Below are 14,818 nucleotides of genomic sequence, written 5' to 3' on the forward strand. Positions count from 1 at the left end.
TATTTTTTAAAAAAATTTTCATTTATTTATTTTTTGTACCAGGATTTGAACCTAGGGGCACTTAACCACTGAGCCATATCCTCAACCCTTTTTATATTTTATTTAGAAACGGAGTCTCACTGAGTTGCTTAGGGCCTCAGCTAAATTGCTGAGGCTGGCTTTGATTACAGGCATGCGTGCCATGACCGGCTTATTTATTTATTTATATAAAGGCATTGAGGATTGAACCCAGGTGCCGCAGTCTGGCTGGGCACAAATCACGAGCCACTCAAGCAGGAATAAACTTTATTTCCGAACTCCCCCCAAACGCCACCCATGCTGCGGCCTTCTCCGGGACACACCACACACCAACCGGAACTTCACCAACCAATGCGAACTCCCCAGGAATCCCTGGGAGAACTCCAAAGTAGCCAGCACCTCAGGCGGACAGCAGGGGTCTGTATACAATTGAATACACAGCCTGTTTCAATCCAGCATCATCCAGTCACAGCAATTATAGACAGCTTAACTTAATTTTCATCATCTTAATGACTCGCCTCTCAACCATTACTTCTGGCAAAATGCCAGGGGCCATTCCAACTCGGCTGTGGCTCTCAGCATCCAGGTGCACTTTACCACTGGGCTACAACCCCAGACCCCCTTTTTTGGTAGTGGGGATTAAACCCAGGGGCACTTAATCACTAAGTTACACCCCCAACCCCCTTTATGTTTTGAGACAAGGTCTCATTAAATTGCTGAGGCTGGCCTTCAACTTGCAATTCTCCTGCCTCAGGCTCCCTAGTTCATAGGATTACAGGTGTGCACCACCACATCTGGCAACCCCAGACTCCAAAAAAAAAAAAAAAGCATCTATTTATTTTCCATACCAGGGATCAAACCTAGGGGTGCTTTGCCACTGAGCTACATTCCTAGCTCTTTATTTTTTATTTTGAGACTGGGTGTCCCTAAGTTTCTTAGGGCTTCCGCTAAATTTCCCAGGTTGGCCTCTAACTTCTGATCCTCCTGCCTCAGCTTCAGCAGTCGCTAGGTGTACAGGCTACAGGCGTGAACCATCGCTCTAGTCTTTTTTTTTTTTTTTTAGATAGGGTCTGGTTTAGTTGCTGAGACTGGACTCAAACTTGCCATTTTCCTGCCTTAGCTTCCCCAGTTGCTGGCCTAACCGTTATGCACCACCACACCAGGTTTATAGTTCTCTTATTCCTAGTTTAAAAAGAAATTAAATCAGGTCTCAGACTAAGCCATTGTTAATATTTTAGCGAGTTTAAGGTCAATGGATTCAAGGTTAGGCATATACTTGCTACAGCCCACAATCTGCAACCTTGAAGGTGGTTCAACATCTGGTTTAGGATACAAGTTTCCAGAAAACGTGGGAGGTTATCCATACCTATCCTAGGTAAAAGGAGGGCAGAACGTCGTTTTTTCCTTTCAGCTCCCTAGCTTCAGGAGGAGAGCGACTGAAAACTCTCAGCATGGGAGAAGCCGCCTTTACAGTGAAGTTTGCGGTTTCACATTTTCCTACAGATTCAAATTGATATTTGGGGTCAATCTGGGCAAAATAAACACTATAATCGATCATGTTAAATTTAACAATCTTGACACCAGTTACTGGTTCTACGCAAAATGACGAACGCGAACATTATTAGAAAAGTGAGAACACTAGCCAATGAGCTAACTCCAGCAGGAACGGCCCACTCCCTGCGCTCCCCCGGCTTAGGTAGGTGGGGCAAACTGCTCTGGGTAATTGGGTCTGCGTCATTGTCTGCGCGCGCCGACTCCCGCCATAGAGCTGCATTCCAACCAATCAGGCTCCAGCAGAGCACGTCACTCTGCCCAGTCGCCGCCGGATCTCCGCGGAAGCGCATGCGCGGGGCGCGGCCCGCGCTTTGAATCCAGAAGGCGGCTTTCAGACTCCGGAGCTTGGGGGCTGACTAGTGTTTCAGGTGAGGAACTTTTAAACACCTTACGAAATGGGACCTCTGAGAGCGAGGGGAATATTTCAACCTCTGAGGGCGGTACTGCACTGTGAAGGATAACTGGGATAGAGTTTTCTTCCAGCTCAGGAATTTGCCTAATGGGTGTTGACTTTGACAATTTGGCTCTCTGCTTTGGCAGGTTGTGAGAGTGAGTGCTCCTTGGCAAGCACTGGAACGGTTCACTCCATGGGGTCAGAAGCTGCTTCCCTGCTTTCTTTCTTAGGACTCTAGGAAACAACTCCAAGTTGGACAGTTCCACTGGATTGGACATATTTGTTACTCTACTGTTTTGGCATCTGTTCTAGGTAGGTGGGATTGAGTAAGTGTCATTACAATAATTCTCTTACTTTTCCCTATTTGAAGTCAAAAATTTAGAATTCATTCTTGGTTTTCCTCTTTCTTTTTCTTACATTTCATTCTTTTGTCACAGCCTGTCCAATCTACCTTCACAACATATACTGAATCCAGTCTTTTTCCATCATCTTCTGGACTTCTCCAAGATCCTTTAAGTGGTCTTGCTGCTCTTTGACCCCTAACATTTTAGCCTCCATACTGCAGATAAAATGGTCTTAAAACACAAATTGGATATTGCTCCCTCCTCTAACCACCTCTGTCCTCCTTTCCCTGTGGGAAAATCCAAACTCCTTATTGCTGGCCTACAAGACCCAGTGTACTCCCTGGCTGCCTTTCTGACTCTCACCACCCTTTGCCTCTTTCACTCTCACCATACTGGTGTTGCTGCCATTTCATTAACATACAAAACACTTTCTTGCTTTAAGGTCTTAGTATGTTTTCCTTTTCTCTCCGTATGAACTATTCTTTCACTAGAGGTTTACATGGTAGGTTCCTTGACACCCAAATATCAGCTTAAAGGTAACCTCAGAAGGGCTTTCTCTGAACACTTATTTCAATAGATTCCCGCCCCATGCTATTTCTATCACATCCCTGTATATTCGTTATTATTTGTTATTGGTTGATTCTTAATTTTCCCCAGCCTCTCACTCCAGTGTAAGTTTCACGAATGTAGGGACCTTGATTGTTTTATCCCTGGTAGGTAGAATTATGCTTGGCATATAGACAGTGTTCAGTAATTATTTACTAAATACATGCATTAATAAATGGAGAATGTTTCTGTCTTGAGAATGTTTAGTCTGCCTCCCAGTTTGACTTTTTAACTACGCAGTTTTAACTGAGCACTGACAAAGTAGGGAACATAATGATTAAAAGCAAAATCAAGGAGGAATACAGAAAATAGTTGTGGAGAAAGTAGAGTACGTGAGGTTCATTAGTTTTGGACTTGCTTATATGATATAGCCATTCTAAGAGGGCACTTAAATTTCACAGCTGATAAATGTTACCTTCTTCAGTTGTTAGTTTCTCTTTAGGTCAAGGTAAGCTTTTTGAAAAAGTTAACCTGTAGGTTTTATTTTCTAGATTATTGTCAACTTATTTATTGAATGTCTTTTATGTGCCAGGTACTAAGTACTAAATGTGGGAATATAGGTAGATGTGACCCCTGTCTTTTTTGGGAAAAAAGTATTGTTTGGCTGACTAATGATAACTTGACACTTGTTTCTGTATAGAACATATGCAATAATGTCACCTCAAAAGAGAGTCAAGAATTCCCAGGCACAAAATAGAACTTCACAAGATAGTAATAGTTCTCAGACCAAACTCTCAGCTTGGAAAGCAAAACCAAGCAACTCAAAGAGCATCTTGAAACAAAACAACACCGTGGAAGATTGTGAACATGGTAATGATCAAGCTGAAGATGCTCTGCAAATAACATTGGAATACTTTGAAAAAGGTAAAGACAGATCATTTCCTTATGAAAGTCCTATTTTGATAAAAATACTTATTTTTTTCTTAAGATTTTTTAAAAAGAAAACATGTTTTTTTTCTCATTTATGCTTTTGTTTATTTACATTTGTTGAACATTTACTATACATCAGTGTGCTAGGTATTATTATGGACACATAATGAAATATCTTTCCCAGTGGAGTGGTTCCCAAACTGCTGTACATCATGATCACCTGAGAAATTTAAAATATACTGATGCCTAGCATCCACACTTAAGACATTCTGATTTTTTAAAAATATTTTTTAGTTGTCAATGAATCTTTTACTTTGTTTATATGCACTGCTGAGGATCAAACCCAGGGCCTCACACATGCCAGGCAAGTGTTCCACCACTGAGCCACAACTCTAGCCCTTAGACATTCTGATTTTATTGGTGTAAGATGCAACCTGGCATTAGGACTTCTTTTATTTTTTGTGGGACTGGAGATTGAACCCATGGCCTTATGCATGGGAGGGAAGCACTCTACCAACTGATCTATATCCTCAACCTGCATTAGGGCTTCTTAAAGGCTTCCTAGGTGATTCCAATATATAGTAAATTTTGAGAACCATTGTCCTAGTGTTTAAAGAGACTATAGTCTAAGTTGAGTGCTTTTAGTTAATTTATAACAAGGAGGCCAGAACATGATTTAGTTTTTGTCACTGAAAGTACTGTTGCTGTTAAATATTTTAGACTTTTAAAGGCTTTCAAGGGTGGGATTTTTTTTTTTTTTTTGTAAAGCCATTCCTTTAGTGCATGCTGAGTTGTAATTGTTGGGGTTAAGGACTGAAAAAAATTTAAAGGGCTTCTTATTTAATAGTATTCTTTTCTTAAGGTCCTATTAAAACTTCACGAAGTAAAGATAAAATCTTGGAAAAACACTTGAAAACTGTGGAGAATATGGCTTGGAAAAATGGGTTAGCTCCAGACGCAATTGACATTCTATTAAATGCAGCACTCAGTGGCAAATTTGGTATGTCAAGTGGATACATTTGTCATGTGTTTTCTATTGGTTTTGCCTTTCAGACTTTGAATTAGATTGTTCATTAGAATCAGTGGCAGTTCTTTATTTTGCTATTCTCTTAAGATTAATCTGGTAAGATTATAAAATAGCCTTTCTTGTGTTCAGAGTACTTTATGAGCCAAAAATTTCTGTTTGCATATTGCTGAAATGACCAATTATCACCTCTTTACAAATTAAACGTGGAATCTTGTCAGCAAACATGGAATCGTTTTTAGTTTTTTTTTCTTTTTTGATTAAGCATAGATAATATTTTATTTATTTTTTGAAAATATTTTAAATAATGTTTCTGCAAGGAATTTTAGAGATCACTTAGTCTATTTCATTGCTTTTAGGTTTACTTATCTAGGACAAGTTTCTATTTGCACTGCTTTCATTCTAGTGCCTGTGACCTTAACAGTCAAAATGCTTTTTCTTTTGTGTAAATGTTTCTTTTTCTGTTCTCAGGTTATTGATTGGTGGATTGGGTAGGAGGGGTTCTTAGAAATAACATCTGGTCAATATTATTTTTACTTGAAAAGATTTCTTTTAACCTTCACTCATCTAAATTCAGAATTGCAAGGTATTTTAGTCCCTAAACATACCCATTTTAAAGAGGAGGAAATATTCCTAGAATAATTAGAGACTTTCCTTTTTTTTTTCTTTTGGTACCGGGGGTTGATCTCAGGGGCACTCCACCACTGAGCCACGTCCCCAGCCCTATTTTGTATTTTATTTAGAGACAGGGTCTCACTGAGTTACTTAGCACCTGGCTTTTGCTGAGGCTGGCTGTGAACTTCGATCTTCTTGCCTCAGCCTCTCAAGCTGCTGAGGTTACAGGCATGTGCCACTGCACCTGGCAAGACTTTCTTTTTTTTTCCTAAGTTTTTTAAAATTGTAAATGGACACAAAATCTTTGTTTTACTTATGTATTTTTATGTGGTGCTGAAAAATTGAACTCAGTGTCTCATGCATGTGAGGCAAGCGCTCTACCACTGAGCTACAATCCCAGCCCAAGACTTTCTTAATGTCAGAGCCCAAACTGGGGAAATTAGATCTCCTATTGCACTTATACTGTACTACAGGGCTGCTTTTTTTCCTATTTAAAAAAAAAAACAAACTAATACAATTCTTTTAATACTAAGTATTTCTGGACCCTGTGTATTAGTTTCCTTTGTGTATACTGGAGCATCCAATTTACAAGTGTGTGTGTGTGTGTGTGTGTGTGTTTTAAAGTAATAACACTGTACTAACTAAATTCAATTTGTGACTCAAGTATTTGTTTTTCCTCTTTTACCTGATTAGTTCTGTGTGTTTTCTTAGAAAATTAAGTTAGACCTAATAAAACTGACTTTTATTCTTGTAGGTAATAGTTTCAAATTGTTTGGTTCTAATACCTTTCCAGGAGTCCATGTTGATTAGTGTCTATCAAGATCAATTTTACCACTCACTTGTCCCATTAAAAGATGTATAGAATGTACATTTTTTTCTATTTTGGAATTAACTTTAGTGATATTAATGGTTAGGGAGTTTTTATGTTATATGCCATTGTGTTTCAAAAGGCATGTCTCAGTCTCTGGAAACTTGTACATAACAATTTAAAGTGAAACACTCTGCCTCTTTATTGTTTTCATTTTTCTGTTGGGCTGGAATTTATTGAGGTTGAATATGACCTCCTTAATTCCTTTTCCCTTTTAGTTAGTTCTACGATACTTCCCCATCTGTACTAGATCTTTATATATAGCTCTTTTGGGAAATTGAAATGCATATTTAGATGCATATTTAGGGGACAATTATACTAGAAATATTATAATTAGGTGCAAAGGGACTTTAGATCCTGAGAAATTAATTTAAAAAGTCACTGGAAGTAAAAATAAAGGTAGTATTGAGTTCCTTCTTTGATTTGGTACATGTGTAAGGTGTTAATGGTGAGACTCTTTAAAAATTTAAAAAGGTTAGTGAACAGGAGTGGGAGAGGAAAAAAAAATAAAAACAAGAAACCTCAGAGTGGAAAGCAGGGATTTTTATTCTTGTGATTTTTTTTTTTAACTTGCCATCACTGCTTTCTTTCTTCTCCACAGGGTGATGGGGTAGAAATTGATGACATATTTTAATTATTGAAGCTTATTGCATAGAAGTTAGAATAAAGAATATACAAAGCCAGTGTCTGTAACATCATTTCTGTTACCAGATGAGAGAATACCATGGAGGCCAGAAGGCAAGATGGAAAGATTAGAGTAGGATAAAATAATATCACCTCCAGCTAATTCCAAGAAGATCTGTTTCATTCTGCTATCCTTCCCCGTTTTATGGGGCAGTGGAGGCTACAAATTTATTTATTTATTCTTAACTGTAGCATCTCATACAACATGTCTACTAGTCTGAAACCAGTCTATTTTACCATTAAAAATAAGAAAAATTTGATATTTCCCTGTGATTAAAGACTTTTTTAAAAATATTTTTTAGTTTAATTGCAAATGGATTTTTAACTTTATTTTATATGATGTTGGGGATTGAACCCCATGCCTCATGCATGCTAGGCAAGCGCTCTACCACTGAGCCACAACCCCAGCCCTGATTAAAGACTTTTTTTAGATATAATTTAAATACCATAAAATTCGTGCATTTGAAAGTTCAGTGTTACCACTGGATAATTCCCAAATATTTTCATCACTTCAAAAAAAACCTTGTGTTCCTCCTCCCCTTTAAAATAGAAATATGTGGGCCAAATAATTTGCTTCATATTTTATTTCAGGATCTGAAAGTACAATTTTGTTTTGACTAGTGTTTTATAATGATGATAAGAAATACTAAATGTTATATAGTGTGTTGGTTTTTAATGTCTTCAAGGTAAAGTATTATTTGTATGACCAATAGTGAATAATAGTAAGTAAACAACTGAGATACTAAATCATAGTTTAATTTCAAGTTTGTTGTCCAGGGAATGCTGTAAATACGCGGATACTGAAGTGCCTGATTCCAGCAACTCTAATATCAGAACATTCTGTGGTTAAGGCAGTCTCCTGGCTCTGTGTTGGCAAGTGTTCTGGTAGCACCAAGGTAATCTTTTTAAACACTTTGATGGTAAGTCCTTCAGAACCACTTAAGGGCTAGCAAGGAAGAGCCACTTATGAAGTAATGGACGTGGTCTTTTGTGTAAAGCCTGTAGTTTTGGAACAGTATAGCTTGATACGAGGACTCTGTTCGAACAGAAATTTTTACTGAGAAATAAAATCTATTATTGTATTTTGTGATAGAAGCATCTAAAACAGCCCTGAGGGGGAAATTAAGCTCTTCTATGCCCGTTAGTTGTATTTTTCTAAAGATAAGCTTTTTGTCTCTCAATAGGTACTTTTTTATCGATGGCTGGTTGCAATGTTTGACTTCATTGATAATAAGGAGCAAATTAACTTGCTTTATGGCTTCTTTTTTGCTTCATTGCAAGATGATGCACTGGTAAGTAAACACTAGATGCGTCTAGCATCAATCAAATAGTACATGGATGTGAATTGATGCACCATATATGCTTCAGGGTGCTACAATGTGTTTTTCTGTATTTATTTAAAATATATCAAATATACAGGAATTATAGAGAATAACATAACAGCACTTCACTTTCTCTCAGATTAATTATTGCCATATTTGGTCTATATCATCTTTTAAGGAAATAAAAATATTACAGATTGAGTTGATTCCACATTGCAGTTTCTTTGCTGATCTACAGCAGTGATTACCATTTTTTTCTCTCTTAAACCACTTAAGCAAACTCCATTGGGTCACTTATTCTACATTTTTTTGATTAACACTGCAAAAATTTCATCACAATTAATGATAAGGAGAGGATTACTTTTCATGAGTTGCCAATGGACTGATTATGATTAAATGACATAATTATTCCCATTAAAAACATTAATAACTCTAAGAAATCAATCTACTGTCCACCTGGAAGACTTTCAAGGATCATTAGTAGTGAGTGACACATCTAGCTGAATTTTTCCTATAAGAAAGGAATTCATTCACTAATTTCATTTTTAAAAATTCATGTTTCAGGGGGCCGGGGATGTGGCTCAGTGGTAAAGTGCTTGCCTAGCATGTGTGAAGCACTGAGTTCAATCCCCACCACCACCAAAAAAAAAAAAAAAAGATCATGTTTCATCTAGGCATGGTAGTATGCTCTTGTAATCCCAGCTACTTGGGAGGTTGGGGCAGGAGGATAGCAAGTTCAAGGACAACCTGGACAACTTAGTGGGACCCTGTCTCAAAAATAAAAAAGGGCCAAAGGGATGAGATTGTAGCTCACTGGTAGAGTGCTTGCTTAGCATTCACAAGGTCCTGGGATCAATCCCTGTACTACACCGCCCCCCCCCCAAAAAAGTTGTTGCTGTTGTGTTCTTGTATTGTACTAGGCAAAAGTAGAAGATTCAGGCTTTAGCATAAAGTTTCTGTACTCCAAGAATTTAAAGTTTAATTGGGGAATTAAGGAAAGCATATGAGGTTAAATAACTTGAGGGTGAAATTATCAAAGACAATGTATGGTAGTGTGAGGATAGTACTTCCAAGAAGGAATAGAACACTGTAAATCAGAGGGATTACAAAAAACTTCATAAAGTATGTAGGTGTTTGAGCTGGGCCTTGAAGGTAGAATAGAATTTGGGATTTGATGAGAGGAAAAAAAATTTGATATAATGGGAATATTTCAACCAAAGTTCAAGATGTGTATTTTAAGGAATGATGACTAGAAAAACATGTTCAGTACAAACCCATTTTTTTCTAAGTATTTTTTATCTGTAGTTGGTTGAATCTGCTGATGTAATCTGCAGATAGAGGCTGACTATAGCTGTTTATGGAAATGAGAATGAAAGTTGACTATAGACAGTTTGGAAGGTCCAGATGAAATTAGAGAACATGAATTTGGGACCTTACAAATATGCAAGAGGGACAGGCGGGGTGGTACATGTCTGTAATCTCAGTGACTCAGGAGGCTGAGGCAGGAGGATCACAAGTTCAAGGCCAGCCTTGGCAACTTAGTGAGGCCCTAAATAATTTAGTGAGACCCTATCTCAAAATAAAAAGTAAAAAAAGAAAAACTGGGAATGTGGCTTACAGGTTAAGCTCTGGGTTCAATCCTTGGTACAAAAAAAAGAAAAAATACCCAAACACCAAATACACAAAAGAGTGGTTTCTCCAGAGTTATGTCAAAGGTACAAGAGAGTGATTAAACTTCTGGACCATGGAGTGAAAAGGGAAGAAAGTGAAGACAAAAGAGTGTAGATCTGGAGCACATACAGCTTAGATTCAGGATGCCGTCTTGACATTCAAGAAACATTGAGATTAAAAAGTGGACTGATAACAAGTTATATCACTGAAGTTTAAGATTTCAGGAGGGGATGATTCAATGTAATGGCAAGGTTCTGAGAGACTGTCAGGTGATTTGCTGAAGTACAGTGAGGAAATGAACGTTATTAGAGTAGATATTTTCTATATCCTTATGGATTTTTTGTTGTTGCTGTCCATCCGTCAATTACTGAGAGGTATGTTGAAAATCAGCTATGAAGGCAGATTTGTCAATCTTCCTTTAAAATTCTCTCAATTTTTGTTCTGTATATATTTTGTGTGTATTATTAGATATATGCACAATTATATATATATACACACACACACATATATATGTATATATGTATATGTGTATATATATATATATAATTGTGCATATACCTAATAATACAGTAAAAATATATATAGAACATATATGTGTATGTATATATATGTATGTATATATGTGTGTGTGTGTGTGTGTGTGTGTGTGTGTGTGTGTATGTGTATGTATATATATATATATATTTTTTTTTTTTTTTTCTTCTGGTACTAGGGCTTGAACCCAGGGGTGCTTAACCACTGAGTCACATCCCCAGCCCTTTTTATTTTAAGACAACATCTCACTAAGTGGCTGAGGCTGTGATCCTCCTGCCTCAACCTCCTTAGTTTCTGGGATTATAGGCTTGTGCTATTACACCTGGCCACAATCATAATTCAATCAAACTTTATATCATGGAGTAACCCTTTGCTGTTAAAATGTTTTTCATCTTAGTTCAGTTGTTTGTCTTATATTGGCATTGCTACCCTGCCTTTATTTTGGTTAGTAGCTGCTTAGTATATTTCCATCTTTTTTTTTTTTTTTTTTGGTACCAGGAATTTAACCCAGGGGTGCTTAACTCCTGAGCCACAATCTCCAGCCCTTTTTATTATTTATTTTGAGACAGGGTCTTGCCAAGTTGCTCAGGGCCTTGCTAAGTTGCTGAGGCTGGCCTTGAACTTGTGATCCTCCTGCCTCAGCCTCCAAAGCTTCTGCGATTATGGGTGTGTACCACTGTACCTGGCTATATTTCCATTTTTTTAATGTTTTAAAATTTGTTTTTACATACTAGGGATTGAACCCAGAGGCACTTTACTGCTGAATTACATCCTCGGCATGTTTTTTTTTTTTTCCCAATTTGTGGTTCTTTTTTTTAAAGTTCATAATAGTTATACATAATATTGGGGTTCATTTTGACATATTTATATAAGCCTGAAATATAGTTGACTCCAATTCAGTCTCCAGTATTTCCCTTTCTCTGTTCTCCTCCCTCCCCCTGTTCCCTTTCCTATACTCTACTGATCTTCTATTTATTTATAGTTTTTTAAAATTACTGTATTATGGATATACATAATATCAAATTCACTGTGGTCTATGCACATATGTATATAAAGTTTGGTTAGATTCATTCCACTGTTTCTTTTCCTGTCCCTCCTTCCCCCCTCAATGCCCTTTCTCTACTCCACTGATCTTCTATTTTCATGAAATGTCCCCTGACTTTCTTCTTTCTTTATCCATATTTTGGTCTAGCTCCCAGTTATGAGAGAAAAACATTATGCTAAGTGAAATAATCCAGACCCATTGATTTTTTTGGGTCTGGATTATTTCACTTAGCATAATGTTCTTCAGTTTCTTTTATTTACCAGCAAAGGTCATAATTTCATTTTTCTTTATCCCTGAGTAAAACTCCATTGTGTATATATACCACATTTTCTTTATCCATTGAACCCTTTTATTATTTGTTTGTTTGTTTGTTTATGGTACTGGAGATTGAACCAAGAGATGCTTTGCCTTTGAGCCACATTCCCCAGCCATTTTATTTTTTTATTTTAAGACAGGGTCTCTTGCTAAGTTGCTTAGAGCCTTGTTAAATTGCTGAGACTGGTCTTGAACTTGCAATCCTCCTGTCTCAGCCTCCCAAATCACTGGGATTACAGGCATGAGCCACTGCACCCAGTTTATTTTTTATTTTGAGACAGGGTCTTGCAAAGTTGCCTAGGCTGGCCTCAAACTTGTGATTCTCCTACCTCAACCAAACAAGGAGATGGGATTACAGGCATACACCACTGAGCCCAGCTGCAGTCTTTTGATTTTTTTAAAAAAATCCTTTTCTACCCTTACATCTCAGATGTCTCTTTTTAAAATTGCATACAACTCTGGTGTGTGTGGTGCTGGGGATTTAACCCAGGGCCTTGTGCAGGTTAGGCAAGCATTCTACTGCTGAGCTATATACTCCAGACCCTGGATTTTAGTTTTGCTCTTTTTTTTTTTTTTTTTTTTGTGGGTTCTAGAGATTGAACCCAGGGGCACTTAACCTCTGAGCCACATCCCCAGCCCTCTTTTTATATTTTATTTAGAGACAGGGCCTTGCTGAGTTGCTGAGGCTGTCCTTGAACTCAAGATCCTCCTCCTCAGCCTCCCCAGCTACTGGGATTACAGGCATGCACCACTGTGCCCTTGTTTGATGATTTTTATTTTTGTTTATTTTATTTCTTTTTACTTGTATATTGATTATTGCTTTGGTAGAAATAAACTCAAATATTTTATTTTAGGTTTTCTAACCACTCTCCCCCAATTCTTCTCTCTTTTTGTCTATTTTCTTTTGGAATGATTGTGGTTTTCCCTTTATTTTTGTTGGGAAATTACATAATCTGTGCTCTTTGTTGTTTTTGTACTGATTTTAACATACTTACCTAAAGTGTAAGGATAACTGGTATCTTTATCTTGTATAATTCAAGGAACCTAGAGTGCTTTAACTCTGATCACATCCCTCAAAGTTATATGTTATTGTTTGGTATTTCTTCTTCATCTTCCTGTATGCACATAAAGCAGACATTATTATTATCTTTACAATTGAGTTTATTTTCATTTACCTTCATATGTTTTTATTTTTTAAATATTATTTTAGTTGTATATGTACCTTTATTTTGTTTATTTTTATGTGATGCTGATGATTGAACCCAGTGCCTCACACATGGTAGGCAAATGCTCTACCACTGAGCTATAGCCCCAGCCCTACCTTCATATTTACTAGTATCATTTAAAAAATTTTTTTTTAATTATAGATGGACAGAATACTTTTATTTTATTTGTTTGTTTTTATGTAGTGCCAGGGATCAAACCTAGTGCCTCATGCATGCTAGGCAAACGGTCTACCACTGAGCCACAACCTTGGCCGTATTTACAAGTGTCTTTGCTCATCATTTGCTTTTTGTATCTTAGACCTTTTTTAAAAAAAATATTTATTTTTATGTGGTGCTGAGGATTGAACCCAGCACCTTATACATGCTAGGCAAGCGCTCTACCACTGAGCCACAACCCCAGCCCCTCTTAGACCTTTAATATGAGATCATTTGCAATTTTTTTTGTCTTAACAGTATACTTAATATACTGTAGACTATTATTTCAATGAAAATCTGTTGATTATAAATGCTCTGTCTGAAAAAGTCTTTATTTTTTCCTTGTTTTTTCTTTACTTTATTATATATGACAGCAGAATGCATTAAAATTCATATTACACATATAGAGCACAATATTTCATATCTCTGGTTGTGCACAAAGTAGAGTCACACCATTTGTGTCTTCATACATGTGCTTAGGGTATTGATGTCCATCTCATTCCACCATATTTCCTACTCCCATTCCCCTCCCTTCCCTTCTCTCCCTTTGCCCTTTTTTAGAGTTCATCTAATCCTCCAATGACCCCCAACCCCATTATGAATCAGCATCCTTAAATCAGAGAAAACATCCGGCAGTTTGTTTTTTTGGGACTGGCTAACTTCACTTAGCATTATATTCTTGAACTCCATCCATTTACCTGCAAATGCCATGATTTTATTCTCTTTTAATGCTGAATAAAATTTCATTGTGTGTGTGTGTGTATGTATATGTATATATACATACACACACCACATTTTCTTTATCTATTCGTCTACTGAATGGCATCTAGGTTGGTTTAACTATTGTGAATTGTACTGCTATAAACATTGATGAAGCTGTGTTTCTGTAGTATGCTGTTTTTAAGTCCTTTGGATATAGATGGAGGAGTGGGTTAGCTGGGTAAAATGGTTCCATTCCCAGTATTCCAAGTATTCTCCATACTGCTTTCCATATTGGCTGCACCAATTTGCAGTCCCACCAGCAATGTATGAGTGTGATTTTTTTCTCCACATCCTTGCCAACACTTATTATTGTTTATCTTCTTAATACTGCCATTCTGACTGGAGTGAGATGAAATCTTAGAGTACTTTGATTTGCATCTCTCTAATTGCTAGAGATGTTTAACATTTTTTCATATGTTTGTTGATTGATTGTATATCGCCTTCTGAGAAGCATCTGTTTAGTCCCTTGGCCCATTTATTGATTAGATTATTTGTGTTTTTGGTGTTGAGATTTTTGAGTTCTTTAAATATCCTAGATATTAGTGCTCTAGCAGTTGTGCATGTGATAAAAATTAGCTCCCAAAATGTAGTCTCTCTATTCACCTCACTGATTGTTTCTTTTGCTGAGAAGAAGCTTTTTAGTTTGGATCCATCCCATTTATTGATTCTTCATTTTATTTCTTGCACTATAGGAGACTTATTAAGGAAGTTTGGGCCTAATCTGACATTATGAAGATTTGGGCCTACTTTTTCTTCTAATAGGTGCAGTGT

The 14,818-nt window shown here is 37.0% G+C and overlaps 1 protein-coding gene and 1 long non-coding RNA gene across 4 annotated transcripts in view; one reads left to right on the plus strand and one right to left on the minus strand.

The window, feature by feature from the left end:
• Positions 1-268: 268 nt before the first annotated feature.
• On the minus strand, positions 269-1,663 carry LOC144371625 (uncharacterized). The gene is made up of 2 exons (XR_013431579.1): positions 1,385-1,663; positions 269-437 (listed from the first exon to the last, which is right to left on the minus strand). It is a non-coding gene; the product is annotated as an uncharacterized LOC144371625 (long non-coding RNA).
• A 156-nt stretch (positions 1,664-1,819) lies between these two features.
• Positions 1,820-14,818, plus strand: part of Cenpi (centromere protein I) — a 76,466-nt gene continuing 63,467 nt past the window's right edge. For 2 of the 3 annotated variants that reach the window (XM_021720462.3, XM_078034487.1), the window contains exons 1-6: positions 1,820-1,940; positions 2,113-2,278; positions 3,557-3,780; positions 4,649-4,786; positions 7,755-7,873; positions 8,162-8,269. In XM_021720462.3, the coding sequence (XP_021576137.2) occupies positions 3,570-3,780; positions 4,649-4,786; positions 7,755-7,873; positions 8,162-8,269 (576 nt within the window). In that variant the 5' untranslated portion in view covers positions 1,820-1,940; positions 2,113-2,278; positions 3,557-3,569. Of the gene's footprint in view, positions 1,941-2,112; positions 2,293-3,556; positions 3,781-4,648; positions 4,787-7,754; positions 7,874-8,161; positions 8,270-14,818 lie in introns of all 3 variants that reach the window. The other variant, XM_040283570.2, reaches the window with a different exon arrangement.

This window comes from Ictidomys tridecemlineatus, chromosome X, assembly GCF_052094955.1.
Source record: "Ictidomys tridecemlineatus isolate mIctTri1 chromosome X, mIctTri1.hap1, whole genome shotgun sequence".
NCBI lineage: Eukaryota > Metazoa > Chordata > Mammalia > Rodentia > Sciuridae > Ictidomys > Ictidomys tridecemlineatus.